Source organism: Motacilla alba, chromosome 2 (genome assembly GCF_015832195.1).
Source record: "Motacilla alba alba isolate MOTALB_02 chromosome 2, Motacilla_alba_V1.0_pri, whole genome shotgun sequence".
NCBI classification, from domain to species: domain Eukaryota; kingdom Metazoa; phylum Chordata; class Aves; order Passeriformes; family Motacillidae; genus Motacilla; species Motacilla alba.
In genome coordinates, this window is record NC_052017.1 from 14,246,998 (window position 1) to 14,266,189 (window position 19,192).

Below are 19,192 nucleotides of genomic sequence, written 5' to 3' on the forward strand. Positions count from 1 at the left end.
ATCTTGGTTTTTCCAGACAACTATTTCCACGTGTGCTCATAGGTGTGGACACATCATTGTTGCTGCCCTGCATAAGACAGCACAGTCCTGCTGCATTTTTAATCACAGAGGGAAAATAAACTTGTTACAACACGAACGTGGTTTAGAAGATTTAGCTTACCTCATAAGATAAACTAGGCACAGAAATACTTTTTGCATTACTCTCTGAAAAGAATTTATAACTGCTACTAGATTATTAGGCCATTTTTCTATCATGTGGAGCACTTTTGAAGTGTTTGCCTTGCACACCTGGGCTAAGTAAAAAACACATCACTGAAATCCCTAAACTGAGAAGTCTTAAAAATGGGGGATGCCTGATTACAGATAGTCCCTGTTAAAATTCATGCTACTTCCTCCCTTTTTATAATGAAAAATGAGTACTTTTAAGGGAAGCAAACTGCTCTTCTGAGTCATTCTGGCCTACTAATATATCCTAACTTAAGAGAAAGGCTCCCTATTATTTTTTCTGTGGTTTTTTTTTTTATTATTATTAACTTCGAGGCTATTTGAAAAATTACCAATACAAATCATGATTTCTGTCAGGAAACTGGCTGAACTCAGCCAAGCTGTGAGTTTGTACTTTGTTCCAATCTGAAAGTTCACGCCTGGATTTAAGAGGCACAGCTGTAAAAGTGTGAGACTCTTGGGGCTCTCTATCAGAATTGTTTACCTGATGTTTTTGTCTAGTCTAAGTTTTGGTCAACTAGATTTAGAGCCCCTGTTTATAATAAATAACATAAACAAAACTTGCAATAAATTAAGCTTTAAAAAATTGTTGTCCAGATTTTCTTTTTATTTTTCATTTGGGATGAAGGGGTGGTGAGAGTCTCCATCCTGGAGGTGACACCACCAGCTGTGGGCTGTGTGTGCTCTGATCCCACTCACTGGGTTCCAGCTCCAGGACACACACAGGCAACGAGGGCACACTGGCATCTCCCTGGCATCTGCAAACACCTCACGGATTTGGATTTCCCCCCCTTTTAGCTAGCAGAGGAAAAGAAATGTAAGCAAACTAAAAATCCCAAATATCACAGGTTCCTATCTCAACTGCCTGCTTTAAGCCTTTACCTCACACTCGGCCCCCCAGCTGGCGACAAGGCCGTGTCACCTGTCCGACAGCAGCTGCCAGCGGAGCTGAGGTGGCAGTGCGGATTGGTGCCTGAGATGGCCATGTCACCTGTCCGACAGCAGCTGCCAGCGGAGCTGAGGTGGCAGTGCGGATTGGTGCCTGAGATGGCCATGTCACCTGTCCGACAGCAGCTGCCAGCGGAGCTGAGGTGGCAGTGTGGATTGGTGCCCAATGCTCCTCACCAGGGTGGCCAGCAAGGCCTCATCCCGGCAGCCCTTGGCTGATAACCTGCCTAAGGGGGCTTGGGGTGTTTAGCCTGGAGACGAAGAGGCTCAGGGGTGATTTTTTCACTCTATAACTGCCTAAAAGGAGCTGCAGCCAGGTGAGATCGGTCTCTTCCCAGGCAACCAGTGACAGGGCAAGGGGTCTTAGCCTTAAGATGGCCCAAGGGAGGTTCAGGTTGGACAGTAGAAAGAGTTTCTTCAAAGAAATGGTTGTTAGACACCAGAATGGGCTGCTCAGGGAGGCTGTGGTGGCTCTCCCTGGATACGTTTAAGGAAACACTGGATGGGGCACTTAGTTGACATGATGATGTTTGTTCATACATTGTACTCGATGACCTCAGGGCTTTTCCAACCTGATTCTGTGATTCTGTGGATCTGGATGATGCCAGGTTGCCCAGGAACGTGGTGGAGACACCATCCCTGGAGGTGTTTAAGAGGCATCTGGATCTGACACTGGATGACATGGTTTATTGCTTTATGGTTTAGTGCTTTAGGGGCCACAGGGGTCGTGCTGGGTTGACGGTGGGACTTGATGATCTTAACGGTCTCTTCCAACCTTGATGATTCCATGATTCTATAATTCCATAATTCTATAATTCCATAATTCTACGATTCTATGAGTTCACGGTCGCACCACCCCAGGCTCCCGCGGGCCGTGCCACAGCAGCTCTGCCCGCCTGAGGCGGCCCCGCCCCTGCCAGCGCCCCCGGCGGCCCCGCCCCGCCCGCCTGAGGGCGGTGCCGCGCCTGCGCACAGGGCGGGGCTGGGCGGGCGCTGCGGTGGGTGACGTCACCGGGCCGCCCCACCGGCGGGGCGGGGCGGGAGCCGCGGCCGCAGCCGCCATGGCCGGTGCCATGTTGGGGAGGAAGTGAGAGCGGGAGGCGGCGGCGGCGGCCAGGAAGGAGCCCTTCCCTTTTCCCTCCTGCCGGGGCGGGCGCGGGTTTCCCGGCCACGGCGGCTTGCGAGACACCCGGCGCGGGCGGTGCGGCGGCGGCAGCTGGCGGCGGCGGAGCTGAGCGCCCCGGAGGCGGCGGTGGCCTAAGATGGCGGACCCGGCGGAGTGTAACATCAAAGTGATGTGTCGCTTCAGGCCCCTCAACGAGTCCGAAGTGGCCCGGGGCGACAAGTACATCGCTAAGTTCCAGGGCGAAGACACCGTCGTCATCGCGGTGAGGGGCCGCCCCGGGCGGGAGAGGCGGGAAGCGCCGCGGGGGAGGGAGGGAGGGAGGGAGGGGGTGCCAGGGGTCGGCGGGGTCAGACGCCGCGGGGATGGGCGCGCTGTGGGGCGGGAGGGCTCGGGAGCGCCCGCGGGCGGGGTCGCCTCGGGAAGGGGAGCGGCCTCCTTGGAGACGGAGGCAAAGGGGAAAGGGGGCAGGGACAGCTGCGGGCGGGGAGGGCTGCTCTGGGTGCGGGAGGCGGAGGGGGCAGAGGGGCGTGGAGCTGTGGGGACGGGGCGGCGGGGGCAGGTCAGGAGACCTGAGGCAAAGGCTCCAGCCGAAGGGCCGAGAGCCCAGGTGCGGAGTGAAGGCGAGTCCCGCAGTGTCCCCGGCCGGGCGCTCCCCGGGCTGTCCGGCCGTGTGTGGGACTGCTGAGTGCACGCGTGGGAGCTGCCGCCCCATAGCCGTCTGCGGAGAGTTTTGGGGAAGAAATGCGGAACGACGGTGCAGGCTCCAGAGAATTAGTGCTCAAGATCTGTCTTCAGCTGACAGCTTCTTTTTTGTTGTTGTTAAATCAGAATAAACAGACCATTTGCCTTACTGCATGTTCGTAAATGTATTTTAACTGGAGTCTCCTTCAAGTTGTGAGGCCTGTTAAAAACAATGTGGATGTTGCAGGGGAAAAGATAGTTCTGTCCTTTTTATTCAGTGGATCATAGCTAGCTACAAAGTGGAGCTGGAATATAAAAATAAAGTACGGTAGTTTGTTGCCTGGTTTGGTTGTTGTTGTACAAACACACTTTAGCCCCAATGTTTGTTTAGTTCTTGTTAACTCTTAATTTGTGTTTTCGTGTAAATATATTTCATGAGAGACTGCTGATTGTTGCTGAAAGTAACTTAGAGGCCAGTTATCTGTGTAAAAATTTTGGGGGTATATTTTGTTTTTTGAGGCTACCAATAATAGCTTTTTTGCACAGTATCTGAAGTTGCAGGAGGCAATTTGATAAAATACTTTTTTGTAAGAGGAGTTACTAAGTGCTAGTGCTTTAGTCCGTTAGTATTTGGCTGAATTTGTCAATAAAATATGGAATTCCATGAGTCTGGAATGACAAGAACAATAGCATGCTTGTGAAATGAGGTAATTTGGGCTCATTTCAGCTGGCGGGTTACTATCTTGGAGTACATCAATTCTTCCTGAGGTTGTACAGGTAAACTCAGAGTAAGGAACCAATCCTGGAAAATAGAAAATTTAACTAGAGTGGATAATCTCCCTTTCATCAGTGAATACCCATTCATTGTGACACTGCATAGTCTGTTTGTAATCCACAGTTTAGTGTAGAAACCTTCATGTGTTCTGACTTCAAAAATAAATTTTCTTTTAGTAGCCCTGGTATAAATGAAAGCTTATCTTTTTAAAATACTCTTTAAGGTGCACTTTAAAATGATCTAAAATGTAGATTGTGCTGAGCTGGTTCTGTATGTGAGTAGAACAGTTTGATGGTGTTCTCCTGTGGGATCAGTGGGGCTTTCTGCTCAGGATTGATGTTTAGTGTTGCCAACTGCACCTTGGTTATTTCACCTTGGTAAAAATCACAACAAATTTTCCAGTTGTCCTGGGTCCAGGACTTGCTGTGTCTGACTTGGGGAAAAATGCCCCCAGAATTACTAAATTGGGCAGCAGTGACAGTACTTGTGTCTTGTTTCATGAAATTTGCATAAAGGTTTGATACTCTCTGAGTTTGTCTTTGTAATGGTGGCTACAAGATTGGTATCCTCCAAATTATGACTTGAATCTCCAAAACTGTGGACAATAACTTGAGTTTGGTAGTACAAACTCAAGTTTTTAATAGCTCGACTGAGTTTTTACAAATTTAGGGACCCTCTCACCTGAGCGTGTGTCAGGCACCCCTTGTTTCTGTGTGTTGCAGAATTGCCCAAGGGAGGATGACAGAAGCAGTGCTCATGAAACAGTGTCTAAAAGGCTTCCTCCATAAGCTGTGTGTTTGGTTACCTCAGCTCTTTGGTTTCTGTCCTTGTTGCTGCCTGTTGAGCAGTAATTGAGCCACTTTTGGTTTTTTATAGCTGCTTCCCTCAGCTGCCTGAAGGACTTGCACCTCCCATGGGTGCCTGGCTCGGGGCTGGAGCAGCGGAGGCTGCTTTAATAATGCTTGGGAGCTGCCTGTAATGGGCGATGGGAGGCGAAGACTGGGAGGCAGCGGAAGCAGAGCTGATCCCAGGCTGCAGATTTGACTCCTCTGGAGGAGAGTGAGGAGGAAAATCAGTGACTATAACCAAACCCTCCTCCTTCCTTGACTCCCCTGTCATCTCTGAGCTAGCTGTCTTCCCTTCTTTTCCTAGCTCCTATGAAGTTAATGTCATCCTTGTCTTTCTGGAGGAGTGAGTCATTTTGATCTGTGTTAGATAAAATAATAGTTTTAACTGTAGCTAGTGTGTAACAGCAGTTTGAAGGGACATATGGTGTTGGTGTGCTTTAAAGAGCAGACTCTGAAACAAAGTATTTTCTCTCCACAGGATGAAACTTTTTAACTAGTAAAAAACGTTTAATTTTTTAATTGCAGGTGGCTTCTTTCCATCTTAATATTCTATTAATTATTTTTTCCTAATGGCTTCTCCTGTTAATTAAGTGTAAGGATTTTGTTAAAACAGATTATAGGATTACTCGTTACATGACTTTTATATTAAACATTAGAAATGTACCCGTATGTGAAAATTGATAGCAATTTGCTAGTGGATTTCAGGCTTTTGAGGAAGATAAAACAGGGAGGAAGAGCAGTTTGATATGGGATTATCTCCTTTGCTTTATTAAGTATAAAACTGCTTGCAGCTGAGTAGCTTTATAGTTCTGCATAATGTGTCTATAGATCATCTTTAAAAACCTTTCTGTATCTAGTCTTGTTCATCTTAAAACTACCCAAAAGATACGTTGCTGAATGCAGTGACACTCTGGGGATTGGAACTGAAGCCTGAACCAAAAGCAGCACTACCCAGCTGCTGCAGTGGTGAGGCCTTACGGGTGTGCACAGAAATGGGCAGTATGCTTCATTGTCCAAATGGCTTTTAGCAGCAGTCGTGGCCTATTCCTTATTTGTGTAGCCTTCAGGAAAGAATCGTGGCTACTTGTCTGTATTTTCATATTTAAGTACTATTTTTATTTAGTTTAAGATGTACCCCTGTGATCCTGGAAAGAGCTTGAGACATTTGACTTTTTTTTCATTATCTTTTAAACTAGTGGGGTTGTAAATGAGACAAGGCTAGGTTAGAAAGCTGTTAGAATCAGGTCATGAAGGTCACTTCTAATAGTGCAGCTTTTAGTAGTAGGTTTTTCAAAAGAAAAATGCTGAAGGCTGTACTGGACTGTATAAATTCAAGAAATGAAATGCATTCTTTAAAGTAACTTTATTATTATTATTTGCTAATGCAGAAAGAAAACAGTGTTTAATTAGAGACCAGAAAAAGGCATCAGGTCTACAGTGGAACTATAAATATGAATCAGGAATTGCAATCTGTAGCTGAAATAATTCTGTTATTCCAGTGTTACCCTCTATTTATTTTTCTTACTTTATCCCATTAAATGCTGAGTAACAAAGGTGCTTTACAGGTGACAGTGGTGTGATGATTAAACAGAAGGGAAATATTCTGGTTTGCAGGAATCTATAAAGGCAAAGCTTTTCTCCCTGGCTCCTGTCCCAGTTGTGTAGAAACACCTTGCTCATATTTGCTGGGATTTTTGTCCTGAAATTCAGTGACTGGGTTTAAAAACAGCAGTACTTGCTTTTCTCTTTAGAAAAACCTTTCTACTAAACTAAAAAGTTTGGCTGAAACATTTATTCAAAAATATTCTGTTTCCATTCTGGAAATTTAGTTTCTAGTCACAGTGTTTTAAATCGAATATTTTAGTAATATTATAGCAAAAAATAACTGCTGTAAAAGTTAATACTTGAGGTGCAGTATTTCCACAGAAATAAGAAAAAGGGGACAAAAAGCTGAGATTCACTGACTGTTCTGCATCAGCTGCACTTTAGTGTGCATGGGGCTAAGACAAGAAGAAAATCCTCTTTCTTTATCCTGAAATTGAAATACTAATTTGTAGCTGTGCCTTTTCACACATTGGCAGTGTTGGATTTGATTAGGTGTGTCAAAGCAGCAATACCTTAGCTTAGTAATAGGAAGAAGTGAGTCAGGTATCTGACATCATACTTTCCAGAAATTATTCCATTTTGGATACATCTTTTAACATATTTTGTGCTGATGGGAAGAACATTCTTTAATACAGATGCAGATCTTAAAGGCAAAGTAAGCCCTTTATGTGCTACTTTAACCTTTCACCAAGAATAGGCTGAGCGTGGGTAGGTATTGTAGCCCTACTGTTTGAACTGTCCATTCTAGCAAAAAACGTTAAAGAGCTTCTGCATGTGGTGTGGTAGAAAAATGTGCTACTGATTTTTCAAGTGAATTTTTTACTGCTGACTTTGCTTCAGATATCAGTGCATAAGAAGTAAGGTAAACTCAGGTGATCTTATGAATAAGCAGTTCTGTACTTTATGGAAAGTTGCAGTAGTAATAAGGGATTTTTAAAATTACATCTACAGAGATAACCTTTAGTATTTCTTAGACTTTTGATGTAAGTTCTCAGTGTAGTTGTGATTGCAGATTTTTTTTGTAGTCCTCATTGGATATATTGACAAAAAACTTCCACAGAAACTCACATGCACTCCAAATTTTGTATAATTTAGTTTGGCTGAGCATCCTTTTAAATAATGGGTAACTGGTCTTTAGCTATGGAGCTGTACTTCAGCATCATCCCTTTATTAAGATTCAGTCTAACTGCTGCTAAATCATGTTGGCAGCTGCACCTTTCTGAAGGCTGTGAGAGCACTTGGAAAGTTTTGCTGTGAGACCACATCCCTTCAAGTGCAAGGCAACTGCGGGAGCTGCAGTTGTCTTGTGGTTGACTACAGACGAAAGAAATGCTAGGCAAGGAACTAAAAGATTCTGAGAGAGGAAGTTAGAAGTTCTGCTTCTTTGTTTGGTATTTTATGTCTTGCTTGTAAGGCCATATGTATTAAATTTTTAACAGAATTTGAGCACCAGTTTCTGTAAATTTCTGGAGTGTGTGAAAGCAGCCTCCTACTGTGTTAGTGACAGTGCTACTACCCCTGTCAGGGACACCACACAGTAACGCTGCTTGGGCCTTTTGTGTCTTCAGTTCATCATTAGATCTGATTGTTTACTGCTTGGGGAAGAAAAGGCATCTGGTGCAGAAAAAATATCTGACACTTTAATCTTTCTTGATTAATCTCTTAAAGGTAATGAGGAGACATTCTAGGGCATGGTAATCCGTGTAATACTGTTTTAGCTTTGTTTACTGCAGAAAGTAGACTGTAAAGAGAAGTGATAAGACATAGCATTGTAGATGTCAAAGATGTGAAACCATACTGAGTGGGAGTAATTTGCATTCTTAAAACATAATTATCCTGGAACCTGCTTGTCTAAACTTAATTAGATACTGACTCAGTGATGATGGAACAGGGACATGCCACTAGTATGGATTTTCAGAGGTGTGATAAAAAATGAGGACATGTGACCAAATATTCCACTTTCCACATGCAAAGGATGGAGAAGTGACAAGTGACAACAGGACCCCTTGTGAGAATTCTCTTGGCCAAAATTATTAAGTTTTGTATATTGGTAGCAATTGTTAACTTGAGGGAAATTGAAATTGGTCATGTGCTTAGCAGCTTTCACTGTATAAATAAACAAGATCAATTAAAGGCAATACTGCCCAGTGAAGGCCTTGTAGCTTGATTTTCTGTTCCACAATGCAATTATTTCAGTGAATATAAATATGCACTGGAGCACGAAACAGCTGATTAATGTTTTGTGGTGTAGCTGACTTGCAGTGTGTGGTGTAGCTGATTGGTATCTGTGAAACTGGAGGCTTATTGAAACTACAGCTGCTAGTGAGAAAGATGGTGTCATCTTTTCTACAGGATCTTCCTTTTTGTGTAATGTGTTCTCAGTCTTCATTTTCTTACCTCTGGGTTACTTGTTAGTTGTCTCCCTCCTGGTGTATCTAACGGCCTCAGTTCTACCTGTAGAACATAGGGATTTGAGGTGTCTTTGAAGCTGAAATGAGTAATGGAGAAGGGTGGTGTTTTCCCTTCTGTGAAACAAGTGTTCTGACAAACTTCAGCCCCTTAGGGACAGTTTCTGCCTACTGAGTCTTGTGGTTTCTTGAACATATTTATACAGTGAACACTGTAATTATTTTTTCCCAGAGAGCATTCATCCACCTGATTTCAAGGCCTCAGATAAATATGTTTAGTCTAAAAAAGCTTTGTTTGATATGGTGCTAGATATTATTAGAAGACAAATGGAAGGCCAGGCCAGGGAAGGCAAATGTGGGTGGGTAAAAGATGGAAGCCATACTTGTTCCTTTGCCAGAGAGGCAATTCCAGAATATCCTTGTGGGAGGATGATAATGAATTATATTTAGGCAGAATGGAGCACTTAACAGTTGCAGGGAGTTTAACAGTTTAGACCTAGGTTTTTTGTAAACTTTGCCCATCTGCTTGGCTACCTACAAAATCGCACTCTGAAAGTGCTACAAAAGTTTGAGCTTTGTTAGATGAGCATAATCATTTATATCCTAATGGATTGTCAGCTGCTTAGAACTGTTATGAGAATCTCTTCTCTAAAACAAAGCAATAACCAGTGTTCCTCTCAAAATTCTGTCAGATGTTCCTCGTGTAGTCTTTTCCAAAATGAGTCTTGTGAAAAGTTCCCTTCCCCAGTGTTGCCTTTTATTCTGCCTGGGGAGCTTTATTTTAAGGATGTCTTATGTGGCACAATAGTTTATGTTGAATGTTCTTTTTGGTTTGGTTTTTTCAAGAAACACTACCAAGACAGGTACTCTATGTCATGGAGTATGTTTTTAATAATTTTAGTTTACCAGGGTAAACCTACTACGAGGGTAGGTGAGAATAAGGGGTTCTCAGATGTGCAGACTGGGCATTGGCTTACCTTGTAAATCGAGTAACTTGAGGTCATGTGGCAGAGCAGTATTGCAGAACTATGTAGATAACATTTTGAAACCAAATATATTTAATTCAAGGCCTTCCTTGTAAGCAAGTGTGTGAAGATTTAGGCAGCACTGTTTAAGCTGATTTCCGCACAACAGTCTTCAAGTGCTTAAAATAGAAGATTGGGTTGAGGCAGTGTAGAGTGCTTCTAAACTATTAACAAACACCTTCCAGTTCCACTTCCAGCATTTTTGATAACTCTTCTGTTTTGTTTTGGTTTTTTTTTCAGTCCAAGCCATACATATTTGACCGTGTATTCCAATCAAACACATCACAAGAACAAGTATACAATGACTGTGCTAAAAAGATTGTCAAAGGTAAGGTGGAAGAGCAAATTTATCATAAGAAAATCCCATATTCTTGTGGATTTCAGTGTTGAAAACTAATACTTCTATTGCTGCCTTTTATCTTTGGAATGTTTAATAAGTGCCAACATGGATTGTAGCACCATACAGTCATCCTGTAGTTGAGCTAATAAATTACGTCAGTGTTGTAATTAAACCTGCTGTTTCAGTTGATTGCACCATTTGGTAACATTTACCTGTTACGTTTTAGGGGTTTTTTTACAGTTTTCTACAATGATAATTTAAAACAATTTGTCAGAAATTAAACATAATAGCTATTAACAATAAGTTTGAGATGTGTCATCTACCCTCACCATGCCCCCCATATTTACTGGTGAGAAGCATCATACAGAAGTTCATTTGGAGAAATGCAAGAGGAAATGAAAATTGTGAAATATGAGTTATTGCTGTGCATGCTGGGGTATACAAAATTGAAATCTCAGATTTAGCCTAGTACTTTCAGAAAATTGAGTCTTCTCACAAAGAAGAATATGCCACAGTAAGTTTTTGTAGTGAGCAGTTAACTAGTTCCCTGAAAATAAAATTGATTCATTTCTTGAGGGCATCAATAAATTCTAATTGACCCAACTTACCAAACAGCTTTGCAAACCTTGTCAGAAATCCCTGAAATACCAACTATTAGTTAATACCAACAGAATAGTGGGTAAACATACTGTGGTTTTCATCATTAGAAAAGTAAATTGCTGGTGGAAATTCATGCTGCTGCAAGTATTTAACCCTTTAATGAGTTAAATAATAATCAGGCTCAGATCAGAAGGTTACTCCCTGAAAACTGAAATTAGCTAAGAATTGTAATGCTGCCCCTTTTCTCCATGTAATACTGTGAGCTCTGTGTGGCATTTCTCAACTGTGCTGCATCAGGTGGCATATGAGCTCTGGTGGTGAGACAAATGGATTTACAGGTATGGTGGAGTGGTAAAGACCTCCCCATTTGGAGTTCTCCTCGTGCTCATTTTTGGAAAATAAAAGTTTGCTTGCAGGATGTGATTCTAGAGTAACTTACACATAAACAAGCCAACCCACCAGCCCCCACCCCTGAGTCTAAGACTCTGCTGGGTTCATTCATAATTTGAAATAGAAGCTTATGGCCTAAGAGTAAGATGCTTCACACTTAGGGCATTGCCCGTTCTCATCACAATTGAACAATTAAACTTCCCTGAAGGCAGAAAATATGATGGTGTTCTCCTGTTTGGTTTCTTCTGAGATATCAAAGACCATCTGTTCAGCCTGGCAATTGTATGATTTCCTTTTTGTTCCTAAATGTGAAGTCCTGATTTTTTTGGTTGAAGAAACAGGAACTTCTAAAATACTGTCAGTGATGGCAAAATGCATTAAAAGATTTAGGGAGGAACATCCTCCCTCCCCCTAACTCTAGCACAAGGTTCCCAGACATTGAGTGATTTAACTTACTGGGCATTTTTGGACCTGCTTGCATTCTATTTAATTCAACTTATCTTTAGAAGAAGGAAATGAACACTAATGAAAATACTCTTTCCCTTTAGATGTACTTGAGGGATACAATGGTACAATATTTGCTTATGGGCAAACATCATCTGGAAAGACACACACTATGGAAGTAAGAAATGTTAAAATAATTTTCTCTTACTGTCACTGTCATGTCTTTTCATCACAATAGTCTTTGCTTTGTAGAAATAAGACGTCTGCTTGTTTTCTTCTTGCAACATTTTGATACCTTTCTTTTTTTTTAGGACTGAGAATGGCAATTAGTGTGGGGGTTTTTTTCACACTCAGGATGAGAAACACAGGAATAGTATCAATAGCATAGTTTCACTTGTTGTAGTTTGGGGGAGTTCTGAGGCTGTTCTTTTCACTCTCGGGGAGCTGTGGAACTTTTCACTTTTGGGGAACTGTGGGGCTCGCTTTACTTCATGGAGAAAGTGCATCATACCTGTCAGCATTTTGTCTGTTAAACACAAAACATCTGGTTCAGTTTGAGTACTGTTTGTAATGCTGGATTGAGTATGAATTTTCTGTTATATTCTGTCTTTTTCTTTTAAGGGGAAGCTTCATGACCCAGATGGAATGGGCATTATTCCAAGAATAGTGCAAGATATTTTTAATTATATTTACTCCATGGATGAGAATCTTGAGTTTCATATTAAGGTAAACTTTTCTTCATTTTTACTTTAATCTGTATTAAAACTTGAAGGTAGTCTGTGTGTAAATAGATATTCTTTATCTGTTTCAAATGCCTGTAACTCAGAAACCTGATAACCTGAGTTATCACTGGAGTAACTGATTTTTCCTGAAGAAGAATGATGTTAAAACTTTAATTTAGTTCCATGGATCATTAATGGAAACTATGCCAATAACCTGTGGCAGTGCTGATAATGATTGAAACTTTGATCAAAACAGTTTTTTCCTAAAGATACATTTTAATTCAGCCCTAAAAACTTGAGCTGGATGTAGTGTTATGTTGGAGGTCATAGTAATCATGCTGAATCCTTGTGATCAGGAAGCAAAACATTTTTGCCTTCTGATGTATCTCTTTTCCTCTTCTTACTTCTAGGTGTCATATTTTGAAATATACTTGGATAAAATAAGGGACCTTTTGGATGGTAAGACTTTTATTTGTATTGAACTATAAAATTAAGTTTTTCTGGAGGGTCATGTTAAAAAACCCTTTATGTTACTTAGGTATTCATTATGCTAATAACTTTGCATGATAAAGGTGCATCATAACAGGAAAGCATGGGGCACATCTTTATGATATTACTAAAGCTGCAGTGGTGGTGCTTTGTTATATGATAAGTTTTTGTCAGGTGTTGCTGGGAGGTAACTTTCATGACTTGGGCATGCATTATATGCAGTGCTCTCATTCAAAAGTTTTTGCCTTAGCTTTGGAATGTTTTCTCTTCCAGTTTCAAAGACCAATCTTTCTGTTCATGAGGACAAAAATAGAGTTCCCTATGTAAAGGTGAGCATCAGTCTGATGTATTTTCATCTTGCACTCCTCTAGCATGTGCCACTTACTTGTGCCTTGTTTATGTGGTGTTATTTTCACAATCCCCCCTTTTTTTTTCCAAAGGGTTGCACAGAGCGTTTTGTATGTAGTCCAGAAGAAGTTATGGATACTATAGATGAAGGAAAATCAAATCGACACGTAGCAGTTACAAGTAAGTATCATCTTCTCTTTCCTTTTAGTGATTTATCTATTTGCTTCTAGTATGCCTTAAAAAGTAGGGGAGGCACAGATAGAGAGCTAAATAATTCAGGTGTTTGAAAGGGTCTGGCATAAGCAGTTTCAGTATGTCTTTCAGAAACAAGTATTTCAGTTCATTTGTGGTTAGATCGTGTTGCTTAGAGTGGGATTAAAAAGAGAAAGTAAGTCATCAGTGAGGAACTATGCATCACTGGAGAAAAAGTTGTAGTTCTGCTTTAGGAATAGTGCAAAATCCCAGTTTGTGGAATTGGTTTCCATTAACCTAAAAATCAGTAAGTGTGTCTCATTCACAGTTTGATCATTCTGTTGCATATTCTGAGAGCAGCTGATCAGAATTCAGGCCTGCTGCAGATTTAAGCAGCATCCCAAGATTTTTGGCTGTAGCATGCAACTGAGTTGCAAGGAGCCATGCCATAGGTCTCCAAATTCCCACAAAATGCGGGATTTGGAAATGTCAGAGGGGTTAGAGAAGACGAGGGAAGATGTAGGTGCATGCGAATTAAGACTACAGCTCTTAGCAACTGAGGTGATTGTCAGAAGTCTCAGAGCCAATTTCAGGATGTTTCACAATCTTCCCGTGTTTAGTTCTTTATTCAGAAAGAGAGATTTTACAGTCATTAAGAAAATATAAGTGTTTTCTTCTCATTTCTTAGGTTAAGGATCAAAAATAAAAATGATATGTTCCTTTTAAGGAATGTTTCGGTCTTGAAACATTTACTTCATTGCTCCTAAGTAAAGAGGTTCAAGTGGGGACTGCATTAATAAAACTTGGATAGAATATTATTTTGTGTTCTGTGCTTCTTTAACATCAGTAAGCTGGTACTTTTAGAACTGTGAGAGATTTATGCTTAAAAGGAAGAAGAAATGGCCAGATGTTCTCATTCAGATTAAATTTTGTTACTGGATTAAAATAATACTTTAAATTCAATAAGTCTTGTTTTCTCTTAATGCTTCACAGCAGAGAGGCAGTAGTACAAGACAGGGAAGAAAGGCTGTGGCCAGTTAAAATTTTCAGAAAAGGATAAAACGGGGTGCACTGGAAGTCTACAAAAGACTCTCCTATCAAGAACTTTACTTTCTGTTCTAATGAAGTAAATTAATGTGTGAAATCCATGGTTGACAAGCTAGCAAACCTGATGAGTGAACTTATGTGATATTAATAGGAGCCTGAGGGAAAACTGGGTCTTTCTTACCCAATTAGATGATACCATTGGTTTTTCTGCCTCTACGTCTGCAGTCATTGAGAGATTCCACTATACAGCTTCATTAGCTTTGGATCTCTTGCTGCACTGTGGGAAGGTGCTGTTTTGAGTGAGACTGGTTGTACAAATCTTTTTTATGTGTTTATTTTCAATTATAGATATGAATGAACACAGCTCCCGAAGTCATAGTATTTTTCTTATTAATGTAAAACAAGAGAATACTCAAACAGAACAGAAACTAAGTGGAAAACTTTACCTTGTGGACTTGGCAGGTAGTGAGAAGGTAATTATAAGTTTCTCTTTCTGCTCTGAAACTGTGTTTTTTCTTTAAAGTCAAGTATTTCACATGGTTCAGTTGTCATGTCTGAAGTGTGTTCATTTTGATGTTGAAACATGGTTTCTGAATCCTAGGCTAGCTTGGCTGTTAGATGCTTTAAGCTGATCCGCATTTCTGCAAGTGAGGGTTTGTAATTCTAGACTAGGGTGGGGGAAGAGGGTAAAGCTCAGGTTCAGTATCTGAGAGTGAAAAAAAAAAAAAGTGTTACAGGTGTGTGCATTAGCCCAGTACAGGAATCAAGTTTTATGGTTGTGGAATATCTGGATTTTCTTATGTAGTGATACCATGTTTTGTAATTTGAAAATCTGATTAACGTTGGTTGACAGCTTGCTTGCCTATATCAGTAGCAGAGAAGGAAATACATACTGTAATTAATCCTCTAAAAGCTGGATTTCTGACATTCTTTTCATCTTTGCTTCTGGGTTTATCCCTGTCTTTACCTTCAGTTTTTTTCAGACGTTTCTGCTTGCTGTTGTTTTTCCTTACATCATTGTTCTGTGACCTTATTGTTGTCTCTGATCCTGTATTTATTCTGAAATGTTTCTTTAGTCAGAGTCTTTTTTTCTCTTAAAGAAGAGAGCTGGGTTGCAGGTCTCCTCTTTCCCTGTAGTTCCTTTCAGTGTTTGTTTCAAACTTACTTTAGTGCATTTCCCCAGTCCCTTTGAAATACGTGGAGTTTTATAATGCCTTGCATCGGTTTATACACAGGAAAGTAGAATTGTTTCATTGTAGTCATGGTCACAGCTTGATGGAAATAGTAAAGGGAGGGTTATAGAACTGTAAGTCACATTCAGCCCTAGAGGCAAAAGATGCAAGGCAGATAGAATGGCATCAGGTCAGATTTTTTCATGTTTCTGCTACCTACTTAAGTTCATAGAACACTCACATAGGTCAGATTCTGTCTTTGAAATCTGTTCTCACAGATTTATGCTTGGGAAGATTTTCTGCTCTATTTTCTAGGGGTAGTAGTGGTATGTGATTTGGATTTTATGGTTTGTTAGGGTTTTTAAAGGGGAGAGGTAGTTTGGTTTTAAGGATGATCTCCGGACAAACTATTCATAATGCTTATTTACTTTTAAGGAATTAATCTTTTTAATAGACTTCAAAAACTTTTGAAGTTAATTTGACAGAAGTTATTAACTATAAATTTATCTGCTACAAAAAGATGTACTTTGCAGGGGGAATATTCAGTTAAAAACATAAGAAATGTCTTCAGACACTGAGTTTTGAATGAGAAATTGATAATGAATTGGGGAAAGTCTAAGAGTTGGCTTATGTGTACCTCATAAAGTCAGGGAGACTGACTTATAAGTGGGGAAATTACATAAGTTTTCTCTTAAATTTTGAAGGTGTGTTTTGAAGATGCATTTAGTAATGTCCTGAAATATTGTATAGGTTAGTAAAACTGGAGCAGAAGGTGCTGTGCTAGATGAGGCCAAGAACATCAACAAGTCTTTGTCTGCTCTTGGAAATGTCATCTCAGCCCTGGCTGAAAGCAGTGTAAGTGTTCTCTTTTGTCTTTTTTTACTTAAAGGTTAAAAGTTTGCATCTCTGAACATACTGTGCAGAAATTCTTACCAATCTCAGTGATAGGAGCCCAGTGCATTGCAGCTGGCCATTACTCTTGTACTGTATTGACAGTAAAGATTAATAAGTTACATTTAATGCTGAGGGACCTGAGCATCATACTGAAAGTTTCCTTGTGCTCTAAAGGTTACCAAACATAGAAATACAATTTTGTCATACCATGCATCTTCTGTCTTATGATTAATGAATTAAAGTAGAATTTAATGTATTTCTAATGAGGTCATACCTAGCAAAAGTGTAGTTCATATTTCAGCAAATTAAATGTGTGTGAAAACCCATGATTGATCATTTAACCTCTTCCTTGGTAGACATATGTTCCATATCGTGACAGCAAAATGACCAGAATCCTTCAAGATTCACTAGGGGGTAATTGCAGAACCACTATTGTTATTTGCTGTTCTCCATCTTCTTACAATGAATCTGAAACTAAATCTACTCTTCTGTTCGGCCAAAGGTGGGTACATGACTTTATAGGAATAAATGCAGAATGAGAAATAAGTAAGTTGCTCTATTAAGATTGCTGAACCAAATTAATTACAATGTTTACTTTCTTTCTTTAGTTCTGCAGTGTGTACGTGGCTAAGTGTTGTGATCTGTCTGATCTCATAATATATATAAATCCTTAAACCAGCCAGGATCCTGAAGACTATTTCCAGGATCCTATTTTCAGGAGAAGCATATAATTTGGTTCAAATTGTGGTTTAATGTATAATCTTGAAGGGCTATAAGAACTTCCCTGTCCCCTGCCCTCCCTAAAGTAGGTAGGAAGAGGGTAGGAAGGAGCTCTCCCCTGGTAAGCTGAATCCTTTATTTGCCAGGAGAGCCTGTTCTCTGGTCTGTATCTAACACTCCAGCAAACTTTGAAATGATACTTTTGAATTCCTGTGTCATTTGTAACTGAATTTATACATACTCTTCTCCAATTAAGTACTTTGTTAGGTAGTTTTTCTTTACCGTTGTATTATTGTTGCTGCTTTGTTATACTCCTTTTCCTGACCGCTAGATTGAATCACACCCTTTAGTGGAGCACATAACAAAACCAGTCAGTGTTTTGCTAGTCTGTCTAGTCTTTGATGTTAGTGTACCTCTGCCACTTCAGTCCAACAAGATCGTTTCCTACTGGTCTTCTCTGAGAAGTTTTGTATTATGGAAAATAGACCAGATTAGAAACCTGGCAGAATATGAATAGTTAGTGAGCATGGAGTAATGACTGCATTCTGCAGCAGTGGAGGTTTTTGGTTTCCTTTTAGAAGGTAGGAGGTCTTTTCCTTTTATAATTTAGTGAATGAGATACTGGAAAGTGTCTACCAGCTGCAGCTATGCCGTTTCACTGCCTTGTGCTCTTGATGTTTTCAGGAGTTAATAGTGCATTTCTGTCTCAGGCACTACAGTTAGTCCAGTATAATAATTCAACTTCCTAGGGATATCAAATTTATGCTGAAGCGCTCAGCTATAGTGACTGAAGGCTAAGTAGTATTAATATAATATAGTAGAGAATCATATCTATTTTAGTAGTAGTGTCTCCCTAAGATTTTGCAGAAGGGTCCTTATTGGAGTCAGTGCAGGGCAAGGGAGATGTTTAACTCCCATTAAGTTTTTTTTCCTGTTCTGAATTTTGGCGTGGGATATTCAGTAGTAGAAGACCAAACAGGAAAAGTACCGAGGTAAGTGAGGTGTGGCACTATGGTGAAAACCATACATTACTTTATGAATATGTTGTCAGTGCCTGCGTCCAAACCTAATTTAATGGAATTCACCTGAATGTAGAGACTCACATCTGCCGTTTTCTTAAGCAGCTTGTAACACCTTTTTGGTTAGTGGAGATCTAGTAGCTAGACTTTTTTGTTGAAATGATAAGCCAGATGGTTTACACGCTAGAAGTGTCCTCTCCATTGGACAGTGTTTGCTAGATGGGGAATACTATCCTTTGTTCAAAACTGTGTACAGCTGTCCTTACCTCAGTTCTTTCAGATGAAGGTATACAGCTCAATTTTTTCAACTCAAATCAGCTTGAGATTTCTCAGCTTTCCAAAAGTTGTGTTGCTCTGTCTTTCAACAATTGTTTCAATCTAGTTGAAAGAATGAAACTTGACAGGGAATAGAAATAAGATTTTGGAAGAGATGGGAATGTTTGTTTTCACTAGTGATACGTGAACATGTTATTTAGTAACCTTTAATTCCTTTCTTTAAAAATGAAGTTTCAGAGCTTTTTGCTTTCTCTGTGTAGAGCAAAGACCATTAAGAACACAGTCTGTGTCAATGTGGAGCTCACCGCAGAACAGTGGAAGAAAAAGTATGAGAAAGAAAAAGAGAAAAACAAGACTCTGCGTAACACCATACAGTGGCTGGAAAATGAGCTCAACAGATGGAGGAACGGTGAGAAGCAGTTTTATTATTGCTCTGCAAACTTCAGGCATGACAATACACACTGAGTTAGTGTTTAGACTACCAGAAATAGCTAAGAGCACTATGCAAGGCAGTAATAAGGATGTTAAAGCTATAGTAGTAAGTCAGCTTTGGAACATGATATTTTCCTCTTTATTGCAACTGAAATAACTTCTAATAATCATGTTATGACAAAAATGTCTGAAAGTGTATGCCTGTTAGATTGTTCAATACTTAGTTTTCTAGCAGGACTAGAGTGACTTACATTGTAAAAAAATGACAAAAAAACTGATATTATTTGTAAGTGCAGAAACTAAGTAAAATGTTTCCTCTGTTTTGGTTTTCTGATTCAAAGCAATATCACAAGATCTTGTCCTCATTTAAAACTCAAAACATGTGAATAGGCAAAAAACCCACCAAAACCCCGAAGTTGCTGACAGTATCAAATATGTGCCTGTTAATTCTTCTTGAATGATCAAC

At 40.2% G+C, this 19,192-nt stretch overlaps 1 protein-coding gene across 2 annotated transcripts in view; it reads left to right on the forward strand.

Annotated features, from left to right (window-relative positions):
• Positions 1–2,186: 2,186 nt before the first annotated feature.
• The window catches only part of KIF5B (kinesin family member 5B), a 34,090-nt gene continuing 17,084 nt past the window's right edge, over positions 2,187–19,192 (forward strand). Inside the window, exons 1-11 of one of the 2 annotated variants that reach the window (XM_038127787.1) lie at positions 2,187–2,561; positions 9,882–9,969; positions 11,520–11,593; positions 12,037–12,141; positions 12,548–12,596; positions 12,900–12,955; positions 13,067–13,154; positions 14,562–14,686; positions 16,136–16,240; positions 16,636–16,781; positions 18,555–18,703. In XM_038127787.1, coding sequence (XP_037983715.1) covers positions 2,436–2,561; positions 9,882–9,969; positions 11,520–11,593; positions 12,037–12,141; positions 12,548–12,596; positions 12,900–12,955; positions 13,067–13,154; positions 14,562–14,686; positions 16,136–16,240; positions 16,636–16,781; positions 18,555–18,703 — 1,111 coding nt within the window. In that variant the 5' untranslated portion in view covers positions 2,187–2,435. The remainder of the gene's footprint in view (positions 2,562–9,881; positions 9,970–11,519; positions 11,594–12,036; positions 12,142–12,547; positions 12,597–12,899; positions 12,956–13,066; positions 13,155–14,561; positions 14,687–16,135; positions 16,241–16,635; positions 16,782–18,554; positions 18,704–19,192) is intronic. The other variant, XM_038127786.1, reaches the window with a different exon arrangement.